The 23091-nt window shown below is 40.5% G+C and overlaps 1 protein-coding gene across 1 annotated transcript in view; it reads right to left on the bottom strand.

Moving 5' to 3' along the window:
- Window positions 1-20133, bottom strand: part of RBM26 (RNA binding motif protein 26) — a 60570-nt gene extending 40437 nt beyond the window's left edge. The window contains exons 1-5 of the mRNA XM_061626548.1: window positions 19724-20133; window positions 3977-4095; window positions 3117-3253; window positions 2509-2597; window positions 886-1103 (exon numbers count right to left, since the gene is read on the bottom strand). Coding sequence (XP_061482532.1) covers window positions 886-1103; window positions 2509-2597; window positions 3117-3253; window positions 3977-4095; window positions 19724-19794 — 634 coding nt within the window. The 5' untranslated portion in view covers window positions 19795-20133. The remainder of the gene's footprint in view (window positions 1-885; window positions 1104-2508; window positions 2598-3116; window positions 3254-3976; window positions 4096-19723) is intronic.
- Window positions 20134-23091: the final 2958 nt, after the last annotated feature.

The raw sequence follows: 23091 nt of genomic DNA, 5'->3' as shown, positions 1-23091 counted from the left end.
TTAAAAAAACCCTAATCCCAGCTGGCTTATTCATCAGGAAGCATATAGGGAAACTAATGGCAACCTCAAATCACAGTTATAAAACATGATTGGTTAAACATCTTAAATCCTGAAATACATACGTGAAACTACTTTACAGTGAGAGCCATGAAGTACCAAACCCAAGAACTTGTTTTGATATTATTTTGTCATATTTCACCCAGAGAGAGAGAGAGAGAGAGAGAGAGAGAGACTCTCAGGTGCGTGCACTTCATCCCTAATCATCTCACCACAGGAAGAAGTAGACAACATAACCAGAAGATAGACCAGTTTTTCCCATTTCAATCATTCCCTTCTACCTGTAGTGTGCAGTGAGAAAAACAGCATACTAGGGAGAACACAAGCCAAAGGCCTATGCATACTTACATGAGAGTAAATCTCACTGAACAGTGGTTTTACTTCTAAGTATATATCCATAGGATGACACTGTATTTAAAATGTATGCATCTCAGAACACGTTCTCTGGCATATTTTTAGCTCTTCATCACGGTACTTTCAAATAAAATCCTCATGGGCTTCTTTGAAGTTTACATATTGTGTTCATACTGGAGCATAATCATACCATATATACATATTCCTACATATATACCTGGCTTTCTTCCAAGGACCTCAAAGCAACATATATGCTTCTCCTCCCCTCGAGGACATCCCCAGACTTTTGTTATGTCTGGTATTGGACGTACCATTAACGATCATCTGAATGTATCAAATGATGTCTAGTCTCTAATAAACAAGTTTTATCCATCCGAACCTGAAAGGTTCATCTTCCAGAGAGTAACAATTCATTGCTTGGAGAGAGTACTTCATTTTAATACTGCAGCATATCATATAAAGGCCATTGCTCACCTCTGCTCCTTGTTCTACTTCTACTTCGACTCCTGCTCCTGTCCCTATCTCGATCCCGCAACCTTTCCTTGCTCCAGCTTCTACTGCGACTCCTGCTGTAGCTCCGGCTCCGGCCCCTTCTTCTGTTGTAACGGTCTCGATATGATTCTCTTCGTGGAGGATTCCGATCATACTCTCTCTTGCGAGAGCGCTCCTCTTTCTTTCTTTCATCCCTGCTTCTAAATATTTTGGATTGTTACAGAGAAATAAATTCTAGGCTCTAAACAGAATTGGAACCTCCAATTCATCCCAAAGACAAATGTAACAGTTTGAATCAAAATCAGTGGAAATATTTTAAAAAATCATGAATACACATACTATTTTAAATCACAATGGTGGGTACTGACCCAACACCACTTATCACCTACCACAGGGCATTTTTAAATCCATGAGTGGTATTCAACGCTTGTCCTATTCAGAGCAGACCCACTGAAGTTAAAAGACATGGCTAACAGATGCATTAATTTCAGTGAGTCTACTCCAAGTAGGACTTAGTTGAATGCAAGTAGTGTTTGGGCCCTAAGTAGTTTGGGGGCTTGTCCAGGTACTTGAACAGACACTCCTATCCCCCTCACCATCATGAACTCTCCATGGATGCAGGATCATGCTCTGCTATTTGAATGTCTGAATAGTTTGACATTTATTTCTTTGCTTTATGGACCACTAAGGGCTTATTCAGACAATCATGACATTAAACTATGTTCTCATACATTAAAAGTAAACTGGAGTACAAACAACACAGCACGTGTCTTCCTCGTCCATCCCTTCATCAGAATGGACAGGAGCTGGCAGAGAAAAAGGTTCACCCAGACATGCCCTTTCACAGGAGAAGACAAGATAAACATATGAGACCAGGTCAGTTCAAAGAACCCAGCAAGGTCTGGTAATGTGGTTTGTGTCTGCGCTGTTTAATATTGGGCTTAGAGTGCATGAGCAATAATTGGAACATTCTAAGTAGTAGCTGTGACAGAGTTTGCTTACATGTCTGTAGCGCATTTTCATTCTGCAAGTCATAATTCAAAGACAACATTCCACCCATAATTATGGTTTTGTGGTGAAGAAGCTGTCCTGCATATGCAAATGCTGTGCATTTTTTTCAACATAGCATATGAACTGTATATTTACTCATGACAATCACCATCCATTCAAGTGGGTGACAAAAAACACTGATGTTGTAGAGAAAAATCCAGATGTGGACAATTTCCTAACACAGAATTTTTCACTTCATTTTCACTAAGCTGCTCTTCAGCACTGCCAAATTTCTGAGTGGGAGGGGACAAGGTATGCTTGATAAGTGCACTCCCCTATGAAGCTATAAAAGCTTCATGAAAAATTACACAGTTAGGATTGTGCTTAATAAAACTCTCCCTATATTCTGCAGGGAAGCATGCCCATTTGTGCCTTTGCATCCCTTACATGTATGGGGAAGTAATCATTTGAAATTACTACTACTGCAAACAATTGAACTAAATCAACTTCATAACATTTATATATGAAAAAGGATACCAAGCCTTTGCAAATTCTGAAACTTATATTAAACAACTTCTACTGATATTTACTGCAAGAGTGAGAATAGATGATCACCTTGTTTCTCGGTACCGTGAACTTGACTGAGGGGGACTATGATTTAGCCTTCTAGCAAACTTTTTCTCTCGCTCTTCCTCTTTAATGACCTTGATACAGAAAGAAAATGAAGATGAAGCATGAGCAGCACACACAGAAAAACTTCAGCAACCAAATAAAAATGAACTAGTTCAAAATTCTCCTGTAGAATACTGCTCCAATTTAAGCTGTTACTCACTTAATTCACACATGCACACCTTTGCGACACAGAAGATGCCATGATGTAAGAATTTCCAGTAAGAACAGCAATACATGAACAAGGTCTTTCAGACATTTTTGTAGAGCTCCACTCTTGCTACTGGCTCTCCATACAAATCTTCCCCCCTTGAATGCTGGCCTTATAGCCTCAATCAGATAATCCAAAGTAACACTTTTGGTTACAATCTCTAAGGTCTATATATGCTGTTAGAAGTCAAGTGACGTCCATTCTCAAGAATCACCCATCAGAAGAAGTATGGCCTTAGTAATTAGCATTTAAATACACTGTAACTGAAAATAGCAGATCAAACTTCCAAAACTTAATTACAACATACATATTAAACAGAGTAACAGGCATGACTGATTACTACCTCTTCCTTTTTCGTTTCTTTTTCTTGATGCTGAAAGAAGTCTGATTTCAGGCTTCCCGAAGATGGCTGCTCTGGTGGAGGTAGATAGCTCTTTGTATTCACAGCATCGAAAAGTTTTTCTACAAATAGCTGGGTCTCTAAAACAAGATACAAAGTTAGCACTTGAAAAATAATCCAATGTCTAGTATCACCCAGAATCAAATTAGTCATTTTGCCTCTGTTGTGCAAGTGGCCATTCACCTGCGGATAGTAGAAGTCAAATAGCAAAGAGAACACACCACTGCATTCCCTGTCACCAATCCTCTGCCAGAGTGCTATCCCAGACACCCATCCTCAGAACTTTTAGGCTGGGGAAAAACAATATCTCCAACAAGACACCAATCATCTAAGCTACAAGAAATAAAACATAGGCATTCAACTGCTTTAGCAATAACGTTTTCAGACTGGAATAACCTTTTCAACTGCTGGGATAAGCCTTTCAGGCACCACAAGGAGAAAGAGGAACAGTTCCAGCAAGTAGTGCATTGAGCAGAGGGTAGAGAGGAAGCACATAATGAATAATTGTTTGAATATATGTTTTACACTGAATTGTAGGTTATAGTCTAGTAACCACTCAAAATGATTCACAACTTCTAATAGTGGTACTTGTGATGTACAGAATTTGAGTATCTGTTATATCTTTTAGTTGTTATGCTGTACTTACTATATTTCTAAGGTGGAACAAATCTGTTAGGCTGCTACTATTTTTTAATGTAATGTACAGTTATTCAATCCAAAATACAGAAAAAATCAAATACAATGAATCCTATATGGAGTCAGAGTTTACAAGTCACTGAAGCTCTATATCCAGAAGTGCTTACCTTTTTGAAGAAACACATCCAGCTGATCAACACATAATGCCTTCAGTTCTTTCTCACTTTTATCCTTCTTTACTAAAGCAAGAACATACTTAGCTAGGGCTGATGGATCTGCATCACATCTGTAAATGATGCAAATCAAAACTGTCAGTAATGAAGATATAACAAATTGCTCAAAAACAACTTGCAATTAAAAAGCAGACATAAAAGGGAACAAAAATCAAACCATCAAATCAGAAATTAATGTGATCACTTTTCACAGACCACTTTAGATGACCACCATTTGCTGTTCACCTTTGCAAAATGTATTGTTGAAGGTTATTTTTTACCAGGGCCTCCTTCAAAACAATCAATAAAGTCACCTGATTTAACCGCTTCAATGTTGAAGTGCCAAACTTGACCCTGTGCATGACCTGTGAGATTATGTTTACCAACACTCTCCTGCGATGCTTTATGCCATATAAGAATGATACAATTGATGAACTATTAGTGGCATTCAAAGATGCTCAATGAGGCAATATATGCCATACAAACTTGCAAAGTATGATATAAAGTTCTGACTATGTTGCAATTCCAAAACATAATATATTTATGGTGCAGGCTTATGTGTGGAAGGTACCCCAGCAACTTTAGATTTAGGTCAGGAGATGGTTGTGAAACCAACACATTTATAGAGGTCTGAACATAACAAGGGATAACTTCTTCACCAGCATGCCATTGGCCAAGGGATTAACTGAGAAAAAAGCACACTGAAACAAAGCAACCAACCACGTTTCCCCAAGAGTTCCTCGCCCACAAATCCACAGCAGTGTCATAATTAATAGTTTCCACCAGGTATTGTATTTATATGGCTTTCTTAGAGTGCATTTGACCTCAAAACTTGATTGGTATACTCAATTTTTTATTGAAGGAGGTTTACAAAAAAATTATAAAATAGTAGTTGGATTTTTATCAACGTAACAAAGCAATTCCAAGTGGCAAAATATTTATTAGATTTGTATACTGCCCCACAGCTGAAGCTTTCTGGGTGGTTTACAACAATTAAAATATATTTTTTATCTTCAAGAATAGTGCTGTAGAATCCTTCTGAAAATTAGCTTTGAATATAATATGAAACCATGGTTTGTTTTAATAGCTGTGTCCATGTTCTCTCCTCTGCAGTGGCTGCAAGGAAGAGATTAGAAGCATTTGCAACTCACTGGGTTTGTCATTATTTCCAACTCAATATAAACTGTAGTTATTCTTAACTGTGGTTTCTCCAGACACACCAACTTCAAACAGTAGTTTAAGATCCAGGCTTATTTGAACAAACCATAGTTAAGAGCAACCACAATTTGTCTTAAGTCTGGAAATGACGACAAATTGCAGCTATTTGAAAGTGGAAGCAGATGCTCCCAATATCATTATAGCTGCAATAAAGGATGAAGAGGGCAGTCCCATGCATGTGCCTGTAGCTTCATGATTATAGTCTGGAAATTCAAACAATGGTTTATGTTGTTAACTAACCATGGTTTCACATTGCATTTGAATCTAGACATAGCTTGACATAAAATAATATCACCTTTAAGCCCAGATTACCACAAAACTGTTGGCATCCTTATCAAGTGATATTTACTGCCTACACTTATTTATGTATTTATTTATTTATTTAAATTTATATCCCGCTCTTCCTCCCAGAAGGAACCCATTTATAGTAGATATCTCCTATGGTTTTGGAATAGAGCAAGACAAATATTATTTGCAAGTTCTGGACAGTATTAACACCAACAGGAACTGAAATGTTATACAGTGGCAAGAAAAAGTTGGTGAACCCCTTAGGATTGTTACACATTTCCAATCAAAAATGTTAATAGATCTTAATCTAACCCTATCATTCTAGATAAAGAGCAATAGATAACCTGATTTAACAAATGATAGGCAAACATGATGCGTTTTCAACTTTTATGTATCGACAACTGATTCAACAGTTAATATCCATGTGTGAAAAAGTATATAAACCTTTAGATTCAGTACCTGATGGCACCTCCTTCAGCAGCAATGACTTCAAGTAAGCATTTCCAATAACTGTTGGTCAGTCTCTTGCATCAGTTTCAAGGATTTTTGGCCCATTCCTCCTTACAGAACTGTTCCAACTCAGTGACATTTGAGGACTCCCTTGCATTCACAGCTCACTTCAGGTCCTGCCACAACATTTCAATGGGTTTTAGGTCCAGATTTGACTAGGCCATTCTAAAACACGGAATTTCTTCTTCCGCTGCCTTTATTTGGTAGATCCACTTGTATGTTTAGGATCATTGTCGTGTTGCATGACCACTTTCGGTTCAGCTTCAGCTCTCGGATGGATGGCCTGACATCCTCCTCTAGAATCTTCTGATACACTGCAGAATTCATGGTTGTGTCATTGATGGCAAGTCATCCAGGTCCTGAGGCAGCAAAGCAGGCCCAAACCATCACATTCCCACCACAATGCTTGACAGTTGGGATGAGGTTCTTCTATTTGAACTCAGTGTTTGCTTTTCGCCAAACATAACATTTAACTGAGGCCAAAAGGTTCTACCTTTGACTTAGAGGACATTGTTCCAGAAGTCTTGGGGATCATCCATGTGATCTTTGGTGAACTTCAGATGGGCAACAATGTTCTTTTTAGAGAGTAGTGGTTTCCTCCTCGCTATCCTCCCATGAACACTATTCTTGTTCAGGCTTTTCCTGATCATTGAGTCATGAACACTCACATTATCCAAGGCAAGAGTAGCCTGGAAATCCTTGGATGTTACTCTGGGGTTCTTTGTGACTTGCTGGATGATGTACCGGTTTGTTCTGGGAGAGATTTTGGTAAGATGACCACTCCTAGATAGAATGACTGTTGTCCTGAACCTACTGTATTTGTAGACTGTCTGACAGTGGATTGGTGGAACCCCAAATTCTTCAAAATGCTTTTGTAATCCTTTCTAGACTGATGAGCAGCAATAACTGCTTTTCTGAGGTTCTCAGAGATGTCTTGTGATCGTGGCATGACACGTTTTCACACAACCGTATGGTGAAGACCAAACTCACAAAGTTTCTAATCCTTTTATAGGGTGAGCCCTCTCAAACTCGCTCTGTAGATCTACCTAATTACTTAACCACCCAATTTCTAATTATTCCCTTTAATTGAGCTGATGCAACCAGGGGTTCACTTACTTTTGCACTTATCCTGACTCTTATGTACTCATTGTTTGCCAAATTTATACATCGTTTTCTTTCACAAGACACGGAATTGGTTAGGATAAACCCTACTGGATATTTATAAAGGACTGGTTTTGATTCACAAAGGCTATCAAAACTATGGAATTTCCATAATTATCATTAGGAAACTTCTTCTTGCCACTGTGTAATATTCAATCAGAAACCAATGCTCTTTCAATGTATTATTAATCTTAGTTTAGTTTGGTTTGTGTGCGTACGTGTGTCAGATTCTATCAATATCCAAATACACTGAAATGTATAACTGAATATATTTCAGAATTTAGTGTTGAAATGTGTCAGTTAAACATAAAAAGAGTAAGCAACAGTAAGATGAAACAAAAACCTAATCAGTACATGCAAAGAAAACATGACTGTTAACTGGAAAATTTTTAGAGAAAGCCCAAATTCTAAAATGAAGGGGAGGGTCATAAATGTATTGATACCATACAATAATACAAAGTCAGCCACTTTAAACTCATAAGGAAATTGTGTTAGTATTGTTTTTAAAAGCAAAAGAAATTGAATCCCACCAATAGCTACTGAGGTTGGTTTGTTCTATTTTTACCACAACATTTCTAAATAACCCATGGAACCCATGGATGCACATAACTCCAAAGAGGCCTTCCCTGGTTCCCCCAGACTCTTGTCCCTCCCAGAGCCGGCTCCAATACATGCTGCCACAGATTGCAGTGCCCGCCTGTTCCCTCACACTGCCTATCTTTCTGTCTTGTGTTTTGCGGCTACGCACACACAGGGCTGCCATCAACCAAGATGGCAGCAGATGCTTCAGCTTCTTAGGGAAAGCCCAGCTGCCATCTTCGTTAAGGACAGCGCTGTGCACGCAGCCACAAAACACAAGAAAGGTAGGCGGAGTGAGAGAAAAGGCGGGCGGTGCTATCTGCAGCACCGATTCTGCCGCGGATCGCGGAAGGAGAGCGCTACTCCTCCGTCCTAAACCATGGGACCCTCGGCCAGGGCCCAACCTTGCCGCCCTGGTCCCTCCCCCTGTGGAATTAAGCTTGAAAGAAACTTCTATTGTAACTGATCATGGTCCGTGCATAGTGCCCACAACAGTTTATTCAATGTATTAATGTCCCCAGGGGACCAAAAAGGTTGGCGGCTCCTGCTTTAGCCTGGGTAGTTATTTTATAAATCTTTAGCAACGTAACCTTAAATAATGAACAAGATTTTTAATTTATGTGTTTACTAGCACATTCCCATATAACCTGGTCACTTGTAAATCTGAACGGCTTCAGCTACACAAAGGAATCACAGAATATGGCTGTCTTCTCCCAAAAGAGGGTCTATGCCCCTCCTGGCAAACACAAAGTACAAATTGAAGGAGCAGGATTGCAGTTTGAGATTGACAGACAAATGGTCAAGGAACACCTAATGACTTTGAACAAGTTCAATTTTTCAGGGCCTGATAAAGTGCATTCTAGAATAATGAAGGAACTGGCTGAAGAACTCTCAGAACTACCACCTATTATCTTTGCAAAATTGTGGAGAATGGGTGAAGTGCTAGATAACTGGAGAAGGACTAATGTCCTTATCTTCAAAAAGGGCAAAGAGGAGGAACCTGGAAACTACAGACCAGTGAGCCTAACATCAATCCCTTGGAAAATTCTGGAGCAGTTTATAAAGTGGTCAGTCTGTAAGCACCTTGAAAACAATGTAATGATTACTAGAAATCAACATGGATTTGTCAAGAACAAATCCTGCCAAACTAATCTCATCTCATTTTTTGATCGGGTTCTCTCCCTGGCAGACTGTAGGAATGTTGTGGACATAATATATCTCGATTTCAGCAAAATGTTTGACAAAGTGCCCCATTATATTCTGATTAGCATGCTAGCTAAATGTGGGCTGGATGGAACAACTGTCTGGTGGTTCCACAGTTGGCTACACAATCGTACTCCGAGTCCTTATCAATGGTTCCTTCTCAAACTGGGGGAAGGTAACGAGCAGGGCACCGCAGGGCTCAGTCTTCAACATTTTTATTAAAGACTTGGATGAGGAGATGCAGGGAATGCTTATCAATATTGCAGATGATACAAAACTAGGAGGGATAGCTAATACCCTGGAAGACAGAAACAAAATTCAAAGTGACTGTGATAGGCTGCAACATTGAGCTGAAAACATCAGAATGAAATTTAACAGGGATAGATGCAAAGTTCTACAGCTAGGAAAAAGAAACCAAATGCACAGTTATAACAATACTACATGCAAGAAGGATCTTGGAATTTTTGTTGATGACAAGCTGAACATGAGCCAACAGTGCAATGTGGCTGCAAAAAAAAGCAAATGCCATTTTAGGCATCATTCACAGTAGCATAGTTTGCAAATCACATGAAGTAATAGTTCCCCTCCATTCGGCACTGGTGAGGCCTTGTCTTGAGTACTGCATCCAGTACTACTGCACTTTAAGAAGGTTGCAGACAAACTGGAACAGCTTTAAAGGAGAGCAACAAGGATGATCAGGGGACTGGAAGCACAGCCCTATGAGAAGAGACTGAAAGAACTGGACATGTTTAGCCTTGAGAAGAGAGAACCGAGGGGAGATATGATAGCACTCTACAAGAACTTGACAGGTTGTCATACAGAGGAGGGCCAGGATCTCTTCTTGATCGTCCCAAAGTGCGGGACCTGGAATAATGGGCTCAAGTTACAGGAGGCCCGATTCAGCTGTACAACAATGGAACCAATTACCTAGGGAGGTGGTAAACTCTCCAACACTGGAAGCATTCAAGAAGCAGCTGGACAGCCACCGGCTGGATGTGCTTTAAGTTGGATTCCTGCATTGAGCAGGGGTTAGACTCAATGGCCTTATAGGCCCCTTCCAACTCTACTATTCTATGATTCTAAGGAGGTACTTAACTGTGCAAGACTCAAAGAATGGACTCTCTAATTATATGACACCTGTAGAGCACAGAATCTAGAATTTATTTATATGCATTTCCTTCTCTGAACTCAAGATTACACTAATTGGCATATTTACACATCTTGGTCTCTTCTGCTATACTTATTTATGGAATACTTTACAATAGTATGAAATTGTAAAATCAGTTTCTGGCATTTCAAACAATGAAATTATTCAAGTGTTGAGTTAAAGCTGAAATTCAATAATGTTTTCATTGTGTACAAATTGGATTATTGCAATGAGCTTTAGATGGAGCTGGTTTTGACCAGAAGCTCAACTTGTTCCCAATAAAGTATCCAGACTGTTGTGTGGCATGACGTATTTTTATCCCAATACTGTTTCAGTAGGCTGCTTATCTGTTGCCAGGCCAAATTCAGAGTGCTGGCATTAATCTTTAAGGCTCTAAATGGTCTGGGACCAGGAAGTCCAAAGCTCACTTCTTTCTATGTGGTATTCAGAGCCCAGATGTTAAAGAAAATGCCCAACAGATTGCCTCCCCCCCGTGTCATTATTGTCTGAAGTATGGTGGCTCCATTAGGAAAAGGGAGATTGTCCATACATCACTGCAGAGGCCTCTGGGGATATCTTCCATTTCATGTGCTGCTTTTGAACCAACCAGCCATCTACCTGAAGCTTAGTTTCTCGGAGGCTGTGAAACCAATCTTTATGGCTCTTCTGAAATTAAAGGGTTTGGGTTCTGTTTTGTTTTGGTCAGTAGCAGATGGTGGGCCATAGGGGGTAGGGTGGCATAGCTCACCTGGCTGCCCAATATGCCAGCCTCGTCCAGTAACCAAGAGAGGGAGGTACAAGGTGGTCAGAGTGGTGCAGGCACAGTAGAAGTGTGCCCGCACCGTGTCAACCTCCCCTGCCCCCTCTCTCCATATTGGGAAGTCAGGTGAGCAACAACACCCCACTCCCTTATGCCAACACTACTGGTCTGACACACTACACCCAGAGAACAGAAGAGGTAAACTGCAGACAGCAAGATAACCCTGCTCTATTGCCAATAAAGGGGTATCTAGGCTTTTCAAGATGCCCATACCCTTAGTGTCTCCAAATTTACTTATCCAACTACAGGTTCCTTAAACAGTAGTGGGTTGGTGGCAGCGATATCCTGACATAGGGTCTAGCTGAGACCTGACAACATTGTTTCATCATGATGCATCTATCTAGTAGGAGACAAATCTCAGTGTATCTTTGGAGGAATACGATAGTCCATTTAAATCAAATGATGTTCTGTGACTCTCATGGTCAAAGCAGATTTAAGAGATGGTTCAAAGAAACTGAGAACATCTGAAATCATCACAAGTCTTTGGAAGACTGGGTGTTCTTTTATATTAAAAATTAACTTTGTACTATTTTAATTATACCTCATCAAACATGCCCTTCAAGACAAAACATTTGGCCACTTGTAAAGAGGCCAGAATACTATTTAACATATAATTTAACATAAGCCCCCCCCCGTTGTTACACACACAATTTCAGGGGCTTCTTTTTTAAAAATGAAGTGATTGACCACCAAGCAAGTGAAGTTTGTGTTCTGTGCGTAACAAGACACCATAAAGTTCCGAAGTTATCAGTGAAAGGTCCCATGCCGACATTATGTTAAAACTTCTGTACACTTCATTTACTAATCCAGCTAGAGGTTGATTGTGTTATCAGTCAGTTCATATGTCTAATATATATTCTGCACAGTATATGGCAACTGAACGAATGTTTTATTTTGTGGGACCCACCTCTTCTGTTGAATTTATATTGTTCTGTTCTATTTGGAATAGTTTTATGTATTTTATCACTGGAATGATTTTATCTGCTTTTATAATTGTATATTTTATTGTTGTAATCCACCCTCAGACATTATGGCAAAAGGGGGGGGGATAGGAAACAAAATGTAACAAGGGTTTCTTCCCCTCACTTGATTTTCAGAAGTTCACCCATCTGGCTCGAGAGTACCTTGCCAGAATTAGAATGATATCAAGTAAAGAAAAAACAAACAGAACACAATGAGAGGAGCAATAGCTGACAATGGTGCTGGAAAGATAAACAAAGCCATTGCAGGGGATAACTGACATGTTGAGAGTACTATGTTGTGTACTTTTAAAAACTTTTAACATATGAAGTTCCCAGGTATGTTTCCGTGGGATACATCTAGTTCAGAGACCTACATCTGCTTTAAATGCTTCAAACCCATGCTTCAGTGATTCAAGCCATGTACCCATTAAAATCTATGCATCTACAGTTAATGAGTAAACCTTTCAAGGCTGGACAGACACAATAACACTATACAAGAATTAAAACCTAAGAAAAAAATTCTGAATAAAATAAAACTTTGGCTTTCTCGTAATTACAGAAATTCTTCCAGCTTATGAAACAAAGAGTTATGTGTGTGACAAACTCATTAAAGCCATTTGCATGCAGTGCTTCCCATTCTTTATTGACTTGTTACACGAATCCTGTTGCCAATATGGTATAAAATCATAATTTGTTTACTCTAACATTCTGAGCAAAAATGTCCAGTAATCAAGTTTCAGAAACAAATGAAATACATAATTGTATACTATAATTCTTAGCCATAAACTCTACCAATTCACCAACATTCAGTTGTACACACACTTTAACTTTGTCTTCTTTCTGACAACAGTAAGGAAGAGTGGCATTAATAGCAAAGAACAAATCCAACAACTAATGACTACCTGCAACATTATATTTTCCAACCATAGAACAGTTTCTGGGACCACAAAGCATGATGGATTTTTCTTGGAATGGGTCATTCATAAATGAAACCATGGACTTATGTATAAAAAGGATTATCTAAATGACACACAAAATGTGAGAAAACATAAGAAAACAAGAGGCCAACAAGGATTAGAACTCGAAAGGGAAAGAAATTTTCCCAGAAAGGAAAAATGAAAAGTCCCCAAAAGGAGGCAAGTGCAGAAATTCATTAGAAAATAAAATATTCCAACATGTTACAACATATCTTTTCCAGGAAAGAGATTTCTGTTCTACATTCATTCAAAGCATTTTAATCACTTATTCAAGCATAAGTGGAATAGAAATCTCTTTGCCTGAGAGGATGATACAAAATTGGGGGGCATAGCTAATACCATGGAAGAGAGAAACAAAATTCAAAGGGACCTTGATAGGCTGGAGCATTGGGCTGAAAACAACAGAATGAAATTCAACAGGGATAAATGCAAAGTTCTACACTTAGGAAAAAGAAACCAAATGCACAGTTATAAGATGGGGGATACTTGGCTAAGCAATACGACATGTGAGAAGGATCTTGGAATTGTCGTTGATCACAAGCTGAATATGAGCCAACAGTGTGATGTGGCTACAAAAAAGGCAAATGCTGTTAGGCTGCATTAACAGAAGAACGTTTCCAAATCGCGTGAAGCAGGGCTGTGGAGTCAGAGTCATGGAGTCGGAAGCAATTTTGGGTGGAGTCGGAGTCGGTAGAAATGTATCGACTCCAAAATAAATTTTGATTGACAATTTTTTTTAAATATAAATTCAAAATGTCAAAGAAGCTTGTCAGCTGTAGCTGAGCATTTCACCATAACTCAAGATGGAAAACATTTTGTGTGTCAGTGTATGACACAGGACCCAGATGAAGACAAATGCTGTGATGCCAAAATCAGCGCATATTCAGGCTGCGATAAAAATGCTCCTATGAAAGCTTCCAATTTAAAAAGACATTTACAGCCCTTTCCAGGGCTGTGGAGTTGGAAGCAATTTTGGGTGGAGTCGGAGTCGGAGAGTAGAAAAATAGAGGATGAGGAGTCGAACGTTTGGCGTACCAACTCCATAGCCCTGGCATGAAGTATTGGTTCCCCTCTATTCAGCCCTGGTTAGGCTTCATCTTGAATACTGCGTCCAGTTCTGGTCTCCGCACTTCAAGAAGGATGCAGACAGACTAGAACAGGTTCAGAGGGCAACAAGGATGATCAGGGGACTGGAAACAAAGCCCTATGAGGAGAAACTGAAAGAACAGGGCATGTTTAGCCTGGAGAAGAGAAGACTGAGGGGAGATATGATAGCACTCTTCAAGTACATGAAAGGTTGTCACATAGAGGAGGGCCAGAATCTCTTCTCAATCATCCCAGAGTGCAGGACACGGAATAATGGGCTCAAGTTGCAGGAAGCCAGATTTTGACTGGACATCAGGAAAAACTCCTTAACTGTTAGAGCCATACGACAATGGAATCAATTACCGAGAGAGGTAGTGGGCTCTCCAACACTGGAGGCATTCAAGAGGCAGCTGGGCAGCTATCTGTCGGGAATGCTTTGATTTGGTTTCCTGCATTGGGCAGGGGGTTGGACTTGATGGCCTTATAGGCCCCTTCCAACTCTACTATTCTATGATTCTATGAAGGTGATACAATATATCTAAATGCATTTCAGCTTATAATTCCAACAAATGTTTGCACTAAGCATCGCTTTGAGACTTTGCCTCCATTCTGGGCCTTACAACCCTCTTGATGTCTTCCTTTTCCTGTCCAGAGATTCCACACACAGAGAGACTTCCCTTATTTACTATAAAAGACAGGAAAGAAAAGTGATCAAAAAGCTATGAACCACATTTAAACCATCTCCCTGATTGTGTTCCCATTATAATAAATTACAGCAGCAAGGTACCAAGGCATTTAACAAGCACAAGGAACACTTTCCATTTTAATGAGCCTATGACTCCACAATGTTTCTGTACAATCCAAATGTTTAACCATGAATTTCTCATAAAACCTGAATTAGAACATGATAAACTTGTGCAAAAATGTAGCATCAACAGAAGTAAAGCACTATAGGTGGAATATCCTGAAAAAGCCAAATCAAAGCAACAAGTTCGAATGAGAAATAATATAGTTAAAAACTCTAGGGAGAACTCGGTGAATCAACACAGAAACAACAACGACTGAAGGTGTTTGCCCAGTCTGCATGGACATCATCTCTAGGGATGCTTCTAAACTGGGAGACAGACAATTAACAAGGAAAACAGGAAGAAAGATATTTTGTTCAGAATAATAATCAAAAGCTGTTTTCACACTAACTATTCCACATTTACTAATTGCATTCATGAAGCTGCTGTCTTAAGAGGCCACTCATCTTTTATCAGTAAGAGTAGATTTTCTTAATGTAAAATTTATTTGATAAAAGATGAGTGGCATCAGCAATCTCATGACAGCAAAATTACAACTACAAGTTTCTCAAAGAGAGATTCATCACTAAAAGTCACCATGTTTGCTATCAAAATTATATTGAATTCCAAGTCAATGTTTTTCTTAGACATATATTTAGCTGCAAAGAATAGCCTCATCTAGACATACAGCAGAATGAACTATCATATCACTTCAGATTGTGGAAGGAATGGGTTTGCATTCAATTTAGTGCTAAGGTGAATGTTCCATCAGCGCAAGGATTTATCCTTGCACAATGGAACATTCTCCCTTTCTCCTTCCACCACACCACCTAAACCTGCTCTGTGGCTCCCCCCAAACCTCCAAAGCAGATCTGGGGATGGTGCGGGATAAGTTTTGTTGAATACCACCCAATCGCTTTTTTGGTATAAAAAATAGGTACCATCCCCTTGCAAAATAAAAATCCTAGCACAACAAGAAGCAGGCTGAACATCTTCTATGCAATTTACTACTCACCTCTTCTTAAAGATCATCCAAAAGGGGAAAGAGAACCTGCCCAGGCTGATGTTGCTGCACTATGCTACTCTTCTCAAGATGGATAGATAGTATAGTGCTATCTATAGTGACTGTATTTATTCCCTTATCTCTACTGAGAAGAAACCTTTTGCCTGTCAAGGCCCCACAACAGAACACTAGGAGTGCATCAGCCAGTGTGCTGCATTTTCCTGCTCCACAACAAACAGAAAAGTACTGTGCAACACAGGAAACTGCCATATACTGAGTCAGTCCAATGGTCCATCCAGTTCAGTATCATCTACACTGATTGACATTGGCTCTCCAGGGTTTAAGGTAGAAGTCCCTCCCAGCCCTACCTTGAGATGCAGAGAATTGAACCTGCGACCTTCTGCATACAAGGCAAATGCCCTACAACTGAACTACGGCCCTTCCCTATTTATGAAGCGAAAGTGGCTAAATATGCCACTTAAGGCAGAGAGCAACCATTAAGCAGTGCTACATTTCCAAATGAGATGGGGCTTCTACACAAGCAAGTAGAGGGCGAACAGTCACCCCTGAACATTTAATTCCAAAACTGCACAAAAATAGTTTCCCTTATTCATGAATGCACACTTGAATGTTGCCAACACATTGGTGACTTTTACATTAAGTGACACCATAGCACTTCACTTCAAGATTCCTTAATATATTTTCAATATTGATTTGGCATCCAAAAGCACACCTTTAGAATCTAACTGGTCGTCTGCTCCTTCCAGGACTTGGATGTTAAAATTTCCCCTTGCACTTGCATCCAGTTTCATTAACCTGGGCCAAATGAAACAGCTCTACCAAATTGTGTGACTATTCCAGTTCCCTACTTCTGCATTTGAAACAAGAATCACTGGGGTGACCAAAAACCGCACATAACTGAAAACCAATGAACACCTGTTCACACAATTTCTCATCATGGAGGCTAACAGAGGCTTAATCTGTGCAAAACCTAATTGCAAACCCTGAAAGGAACCTACAGTGTTCAGCTTCTGAAATAGTGAAATGGACAAGTCCAGTCATGACATTTTCTTAGCAATTGTACCCCTCATACACACAAAGCTTTTATGCAGTTTTGTTAAAATGGGAGAAATAATAATTCAACCCAGCAGTGCTTTCACTACACCAACACCCTGCTTTGCCACATAACACAATTCCTACTTTTTTTCTTGCAGGTCAGATGCACATTATACATGGATGGTGGCCCAGTAATAGCTAGTGAAAACAAACTTCACATAAAAACAAGCTGTGCACTCAAGCTCTGCTGTCTAAGCATCAAGACAGTAAACCAAACAATTTCACTAAATATCTTTAGCAAGAGTCTCAAACAGGCAAGAACTGTAGTGACTGACATTTTGAAAACTACTTATAAGTTTGGATTGTATTCAACATACAAGTAAGCTGAATGTTCTTATTTTTCCTTGCACAATGGAATGTTCTCCCCCATCTTCTCCCTCTCCCCACCCCCCAAATCTGTTCTGGGTGTTCCCCCCAACCCTTCAGAGAAGATTTGGGGACAGCATGGGACATGCACGGGGGGGAATCCCCCTGCCCTCACAGAAGTCATTCCGCTAGCACAAGAGTTTAGTTGAATACCACTCTGAACTTTTAATTCCTTAATCACAAGGAATTGTGAAACATGGCTCTGTGACAGAAGCACAGCGAATACTTATTAAATAGTGTGATTTTACATACGGAAACTAGCACAATTTAAATGCTGTCCAACAGGATGGTTGTATAATTCTGTAAAGCATCACCTATCTAAACATACACTGCTCTGGAAAAGTATTTGCCCCATCTGTTCACCGCCCAGAGAGCTATTCGCTATGGGCGGTCTATAAATAAAATAAAATAAAATAAATAAATAAATCTGATTTTCTGCGTGGTTGCATACTTTTGGCACTGAACGTTATCAGATCTTGAACCAAAACCTAATATTAGAGAAAAGGGAACCTGAGTGAACAAACAACACAAAATTTTGATACTTGGTTCATTTATTTATTAAAGAAAGTTAAGCAATACCCAACACCCCCATGTGAAACTCAAAATGTGGTTATGCCACCTTTAGCAGCAATGACTGCAACCAAACGCTTCCTGTAGTTCTTGGTCAGTCTCCCACAGTGCTGTGGTGGAATTTCATCCCACTCCTCCATGCAGAACTGCTTTAACTGTTGGTTTTCGTTCATGAACTGCTCCTTTCAGGTCCTGCCACAACATCTCAATGGGGTCTACGTCTGGACTTTAAATTTCTTGTTCTTCAACCATTCTGATGTGGACTTGCTTGTGTGTTTTGGATCATTGTTTTCCTGAATTACCCAGCTGCGCTTCAGCTGACGGACAGATGGCCTGACATTCTCCTGTAGAATTCTCCAATACAAAGCAGAATTCATGGTTCCTTCAATGACAGCAAGTTGTCCAGGTCCTGATGCAGCAAAGCCTCCCCAAACCATGACACTGCCACCACCATGCTTGACCATTGGTATGAGGTTCTTCATGTGGAATGCAGTGTTTGGTTTTCGCCAGACATAACGGGGCCCATGTTGCCCACAAAGTTCCATCTTTGACTCATCTGTCCAAAGAACATTGTTCCAGAACTCCTGAGGATCATCCAGGTGCTTTTTAGCAAACTCTAGACAAGCATTCATGTTCTTCTTAGTGAGCAGTGGTTTCCACCTTGCTACTCTGCCATGAATCCCATGTTTGCACAGTGTCTTTCTGATGATGGAGTCACGAACACTGACCTTAGCTGAGGAGAGAGAGGCCTGTAGATCCCTGGATGTTGTTCTAGGGTCCTTCTTGACTTCATGGATGATTTTACACCGTGCGCTTGGATGGAGTCTGGCAGTATGGCAACTCGTGGGAAGATTCACTACTGTCCCAAACCTTCTCCATTTGGTCATAATGGCTCTGATTGTGGTTTGGTGGAGCCCCAGAGCCTTGGAAATGGCTTTGTAACCCTTTCCAGACTGATATGCATCAACAACTGTTTTCTGGACATGTTCAGTAATTTCTTTGGATCGTGGCATGAAGTGGCTTTGGAACCTGTGAGCTGACATCAATTTGATAGCAAGGGCCAAAATTAGTCAGATTTATGTTGGGAAATGATAGCCCAAATCAGGCCTGATTGTTTACTAAAGTATTCCAATGCCTGGTCCTAATAATCCCTTTCACTGGGTTGAGTTAACTAGATGGTTATTACTTTTTCACACAGGAGCATTGGGTGTTGCTTAACTTTCTTTAATAAAGAAATAAATATCAGAATTTTGAGTTGTTTGTTCACTCAGGTTCCCTTTTGTCCAATATTAGGTTCTGGTTCAAGATCTGGTAACATTCAGTGCCAAAAATATGCAACCACGCAAAAAATCAGACAAAGGGCAAATACTTTTCCAAATGAAGATCAGTTAAGCATTAAAGGCACAGCAAACTTGTAAGGCAAACACAGTAAGGGGAAGATCAAGTTACATACTGTCTTGTGTAAGTGCCTTACCACCAACACTCTGGCAGCAATATTTTAACTTGTATGGGCTATTTTTCACGAAGACAATAAATTTGTATTTGAGATGTACCACTACAGACTGCAGGTAGGGGCTGCCATGACTAAATGCACCTCCATACTCACCCTCCCCCACACCAAAAAAGACACCTTCACATATTAAGCTAGGTGTCAGGAAGAAGGGAGTTTGGTTTGCACATCAGACCCCAATGGACCCTGCACTATCGGAGTGGCTATCTCTGCAACTGGAACTGGTACTCACACATGGCCGTGTTTATACGTTATAAGGCCTTATAAGGCTCCATAGTGCGCCAGGGAGCAAACCCTTACATCACGCTTGTACGCGCGCACCTAAATGTATTCCCAGCACAGACGTTACAGGGGCAAAAGGGGCGTGTGTGTGGGTTACAATCGGTTCCGCAGCTACTCACATGGGCTCCAAGGTTTTGCTGAGCCAGGATTTCAGCGCCTCGAAGTTTTCTATGATCATTTTAACCACCATCCAGAGCGGCCCAAGCCCCGCCTCCCCAGGCAGCGATGACAGAGGTGGCAGCGAGGGCCCAGGGGCCCAAGCCAAGAAAGGGGCGGGACTAGAGACGGCAGCCAACACACCACAGGGTAACCCTCCACAAGCAGGCCAGCCAGCGGTTCTGAAGCAGTCTGAGGCACAAGCTGGAATCTCTTCCCACTTGCTCCCCCTGCAACCCAGGCACGATCCAACCGGCCCACCGCCCGTTTGCAAAGCCCTCTCCTTTTTCTTCGCCTTCCTCCTCCGCCCCCTCTTTCGCGCAGCTGCTACAGCTACCGCCGCTCCAGAACAACTAAGATGGCGACCCGGAACTGTCGCGAGACTTGAAGAAACCTCGCGAGGAAAGAACGGAAGGAAGCGAAGAAAGGGTGCTCTTGACGTGGGGGGGGGATGTGATGCGTGCGCATTCTTGACGGGTCTTTTTCTCAGGAAAAGTCTATCAAGGATAGCTGCTCTGTGCTAGAGTCAAAATAACTACACCTCCTATTTCTTTGACTCATAGGGGCTCTCTAATTGTATTCTGAACTGATGGCCGCTCTTTGATCCTAAAACAGGGGCTTGTATTTTAGAAATGGTCTCCCTTGGCAGGCACAGATACACGGGTTGCTTTTTGGAGGTGCGTGATGACAGAGGCGGCAGCTAGGGCCCGGGTGGCCAAAGGCAACATTTACAGTCTTAGAAAATCACATCCGCCATTCATAATTGCCCACCTTGTGTTTGTGTGGCTTCCTGGTGCATTTGATGGAGTTCTAGTCCAGTCCATTGTGCCACAATTTGCTAGCCGTTATGTTTCACGAGAGTTTTGTGTTTGTTATTTCAGTCTAAGCTACTCTTCTGGGATTTGCCCTAATCCATTGTTCTGCTATTCTCTTCCCACTGAGCCCAATTACTTTGCAATAGTCGTTACTAAACTCAGGGAGACTAGATGCGCAGGATTGATTGCCTCACAACTAATGTGAATGAGAATTTCAGCTCCATAGAATCGAGTGTGCTATAAATCAGAAAAGAACAGACATTTCACAGAGCTGCAACTTTCAGCACCCTTAACAAACTACAGTTGCCTGTTTTCTTTGAGGGAAATAACTTGCTTGAAATGTATGGTGTGTTTGCAGCTGTGCTCTTGAATATGCTAATATGGAATGGCAAACTATTAGTGACACAGTTACAGGAAGAAGCATACCTGATTTAGCAGGGATGGACAACAACACTAGTAGCTATCCATATGTATTATGAAGGTACATTTTTTGCCTAAATTACAGTACTTAGCAACTTGATGTTGTATATGCGCATGTTGATGCTTACTTCTGTTCACATTCTGTGAGATATGTATGGCACATGTAAACTATTCCTGAGAACATTACTCTTGTTTGATGTTTCATTAAATTTTGGGGCTGTGTACTGGGGGGTGAAGTACACAATGCATTCAAATAGTGGCTGCTTTTTTCTTTAAGGGAGGCACCATTTTGAGGAGAGACCTTGTGGGGAAGTTTTGCTGTTCCCAATTTGACTATTTATCTACTCCAAGTGCCTCCAAGCTGCTAACCCCTCTTGTGTTCATGAGGGTATCAATTAGTATTAATACAATCTATGAAATAATATTATAACCCCCTCTAGGATGCACACCTTAATGTGGTGAGGGGGGTTGAGAGTGTTGAAGAAGCTAACAGCAATGCCGTCAGGAGTCTAGACCAAGAGGCTAGACTCCTAGCAGGGGCACCCAAGGCGGAATGGTCAAAGCTGAAACACCAGACTAAGATGCATCCAAACTCAGAGGAAGGCAATGGTAAACCACCTCTGAATATCTCTTACCATGAAAACCCTATGAACAGAGTATCCAAAATTCAACACAAGATAGTGCTGGGAGATGATACCCCCAGGTCAGAAGGCACTCACCGAGCTACTGGGGAAGAACAAAGGACAAGTACGAGCAGTGCTGTGACTAATGACGCAGCTGGGTCAAAGCCAAAAGGAAGCCCAGACGCTGATGTGCACAGATGCGAAAGGAGAGTCCAGAGTTGTACGATGTACACCATAGGAACATGGAATGTGAGAAGCATGAACCAGGGAAAGTTAGAAATTTTCAAGCAAGAAGTGGAACGTATCAACATTGCAATACGTGATGTGAGTGAATTAAAATGGACGGGAATGGGACATTTCAGTCAGGCAACTACGAAATATTTTGTGCAGGAAATGAGAAATTAAGAAGAAGTGGGGTTGCTTTAATAGTGAGAAGTGATGTAGCAAAAGCAATTAGCTACAACGCAAGGTCTGAGTGAGTTATATCAATGAGATTAAATGGGAAACCTATTGACATAACCATCATCCAAGTCTATACTCCAACAGCAAAAGCAGAAGAAGAGGAATTGGAGAGATTTTACACAGAAGTACAGGAAGAAATAGATCACACATCAAAACAAGATGTGCTGATAATCATGGGAGACTGGAATGCAAAAGTAGGGAACAGAAGAACTAGGAATTGTGAAGAAATGGGGCTTAGGAGACAAAAATGAAGCAGCAGAAAGACATTGAATTTTGTAAAGCCAATAATTTGTTTCTTGTGAACACTTTTTTTGAGCAACCAAAACGCCGACTGTACATGTGAACATCACCAAATGGTCAATATAGGAATCAAATTGATTATATAATTGGAAGCAGATGATGGAGAAGTTCCATACTTTCTGCAAAAATGACCAGGAGCAGACTGCGGTATAGATCATGAACTGGTTGTATTGAAAATCAGCTTAAAGCTAAAGAAGAACGATAAAGCAATTCTAATGCCAAAATACAATTTAAATAACATCCCAGAAGAATATAAAGATCAAATATAAGGAACAGGTTTGAGGCTTTAAGGTTAGTTGACAGAGAACCAGAAGAACTATGGAGTGAAGTCAGAGATATTATTAGGAAAGAATGCAAAAAAAAACACATACCTCTAGTTAAAAAGAGAGAAAGATTTCAATGGATGACTGATGAAATTCTTAAAATGGTTAGAGAGAAGGAAAGCAAAAGCAAAAGGAGACAGAAACAGTCAGAACCCTAAATGCAACAATGCAGCGACTAGTACGTAGGGACAAAGAGAACTATTACAATAGTTATTGTATATAGAAATAGAAGAGGGCAACAAAAAGGGAAGAACAAGAGCCCTATTCCAAAAGATTAGAGAAATGAAAGGAAAATTTAAACCAAGAGTAAGAATGTTGAATAATCAACAGGGGAACACACTGACTGACAGGGATGAAATAAAAGGAAGATGGAAGCAATACACCGAAG

The sequence above is a fragment of the Rhineura floridana genome, chromosome 5, assembly GCF_030035675.1.
Source record: "Rhineura floridana isolate rRhiFlo1 chromosome 5, rRhiFlo1.hap2, whole genome shotgun sequence".
Lineage (NCBI taxonomy): Eukaryota > Metazoa > Chordata > Lepidosauria > Squamata > Rhineuridae > Rhineura > Rhineura floridana.
Note: the sequence above shows the minus strand (reverse complement) of the source record. Positions and strands in the feature narration are given on the sequence as shown.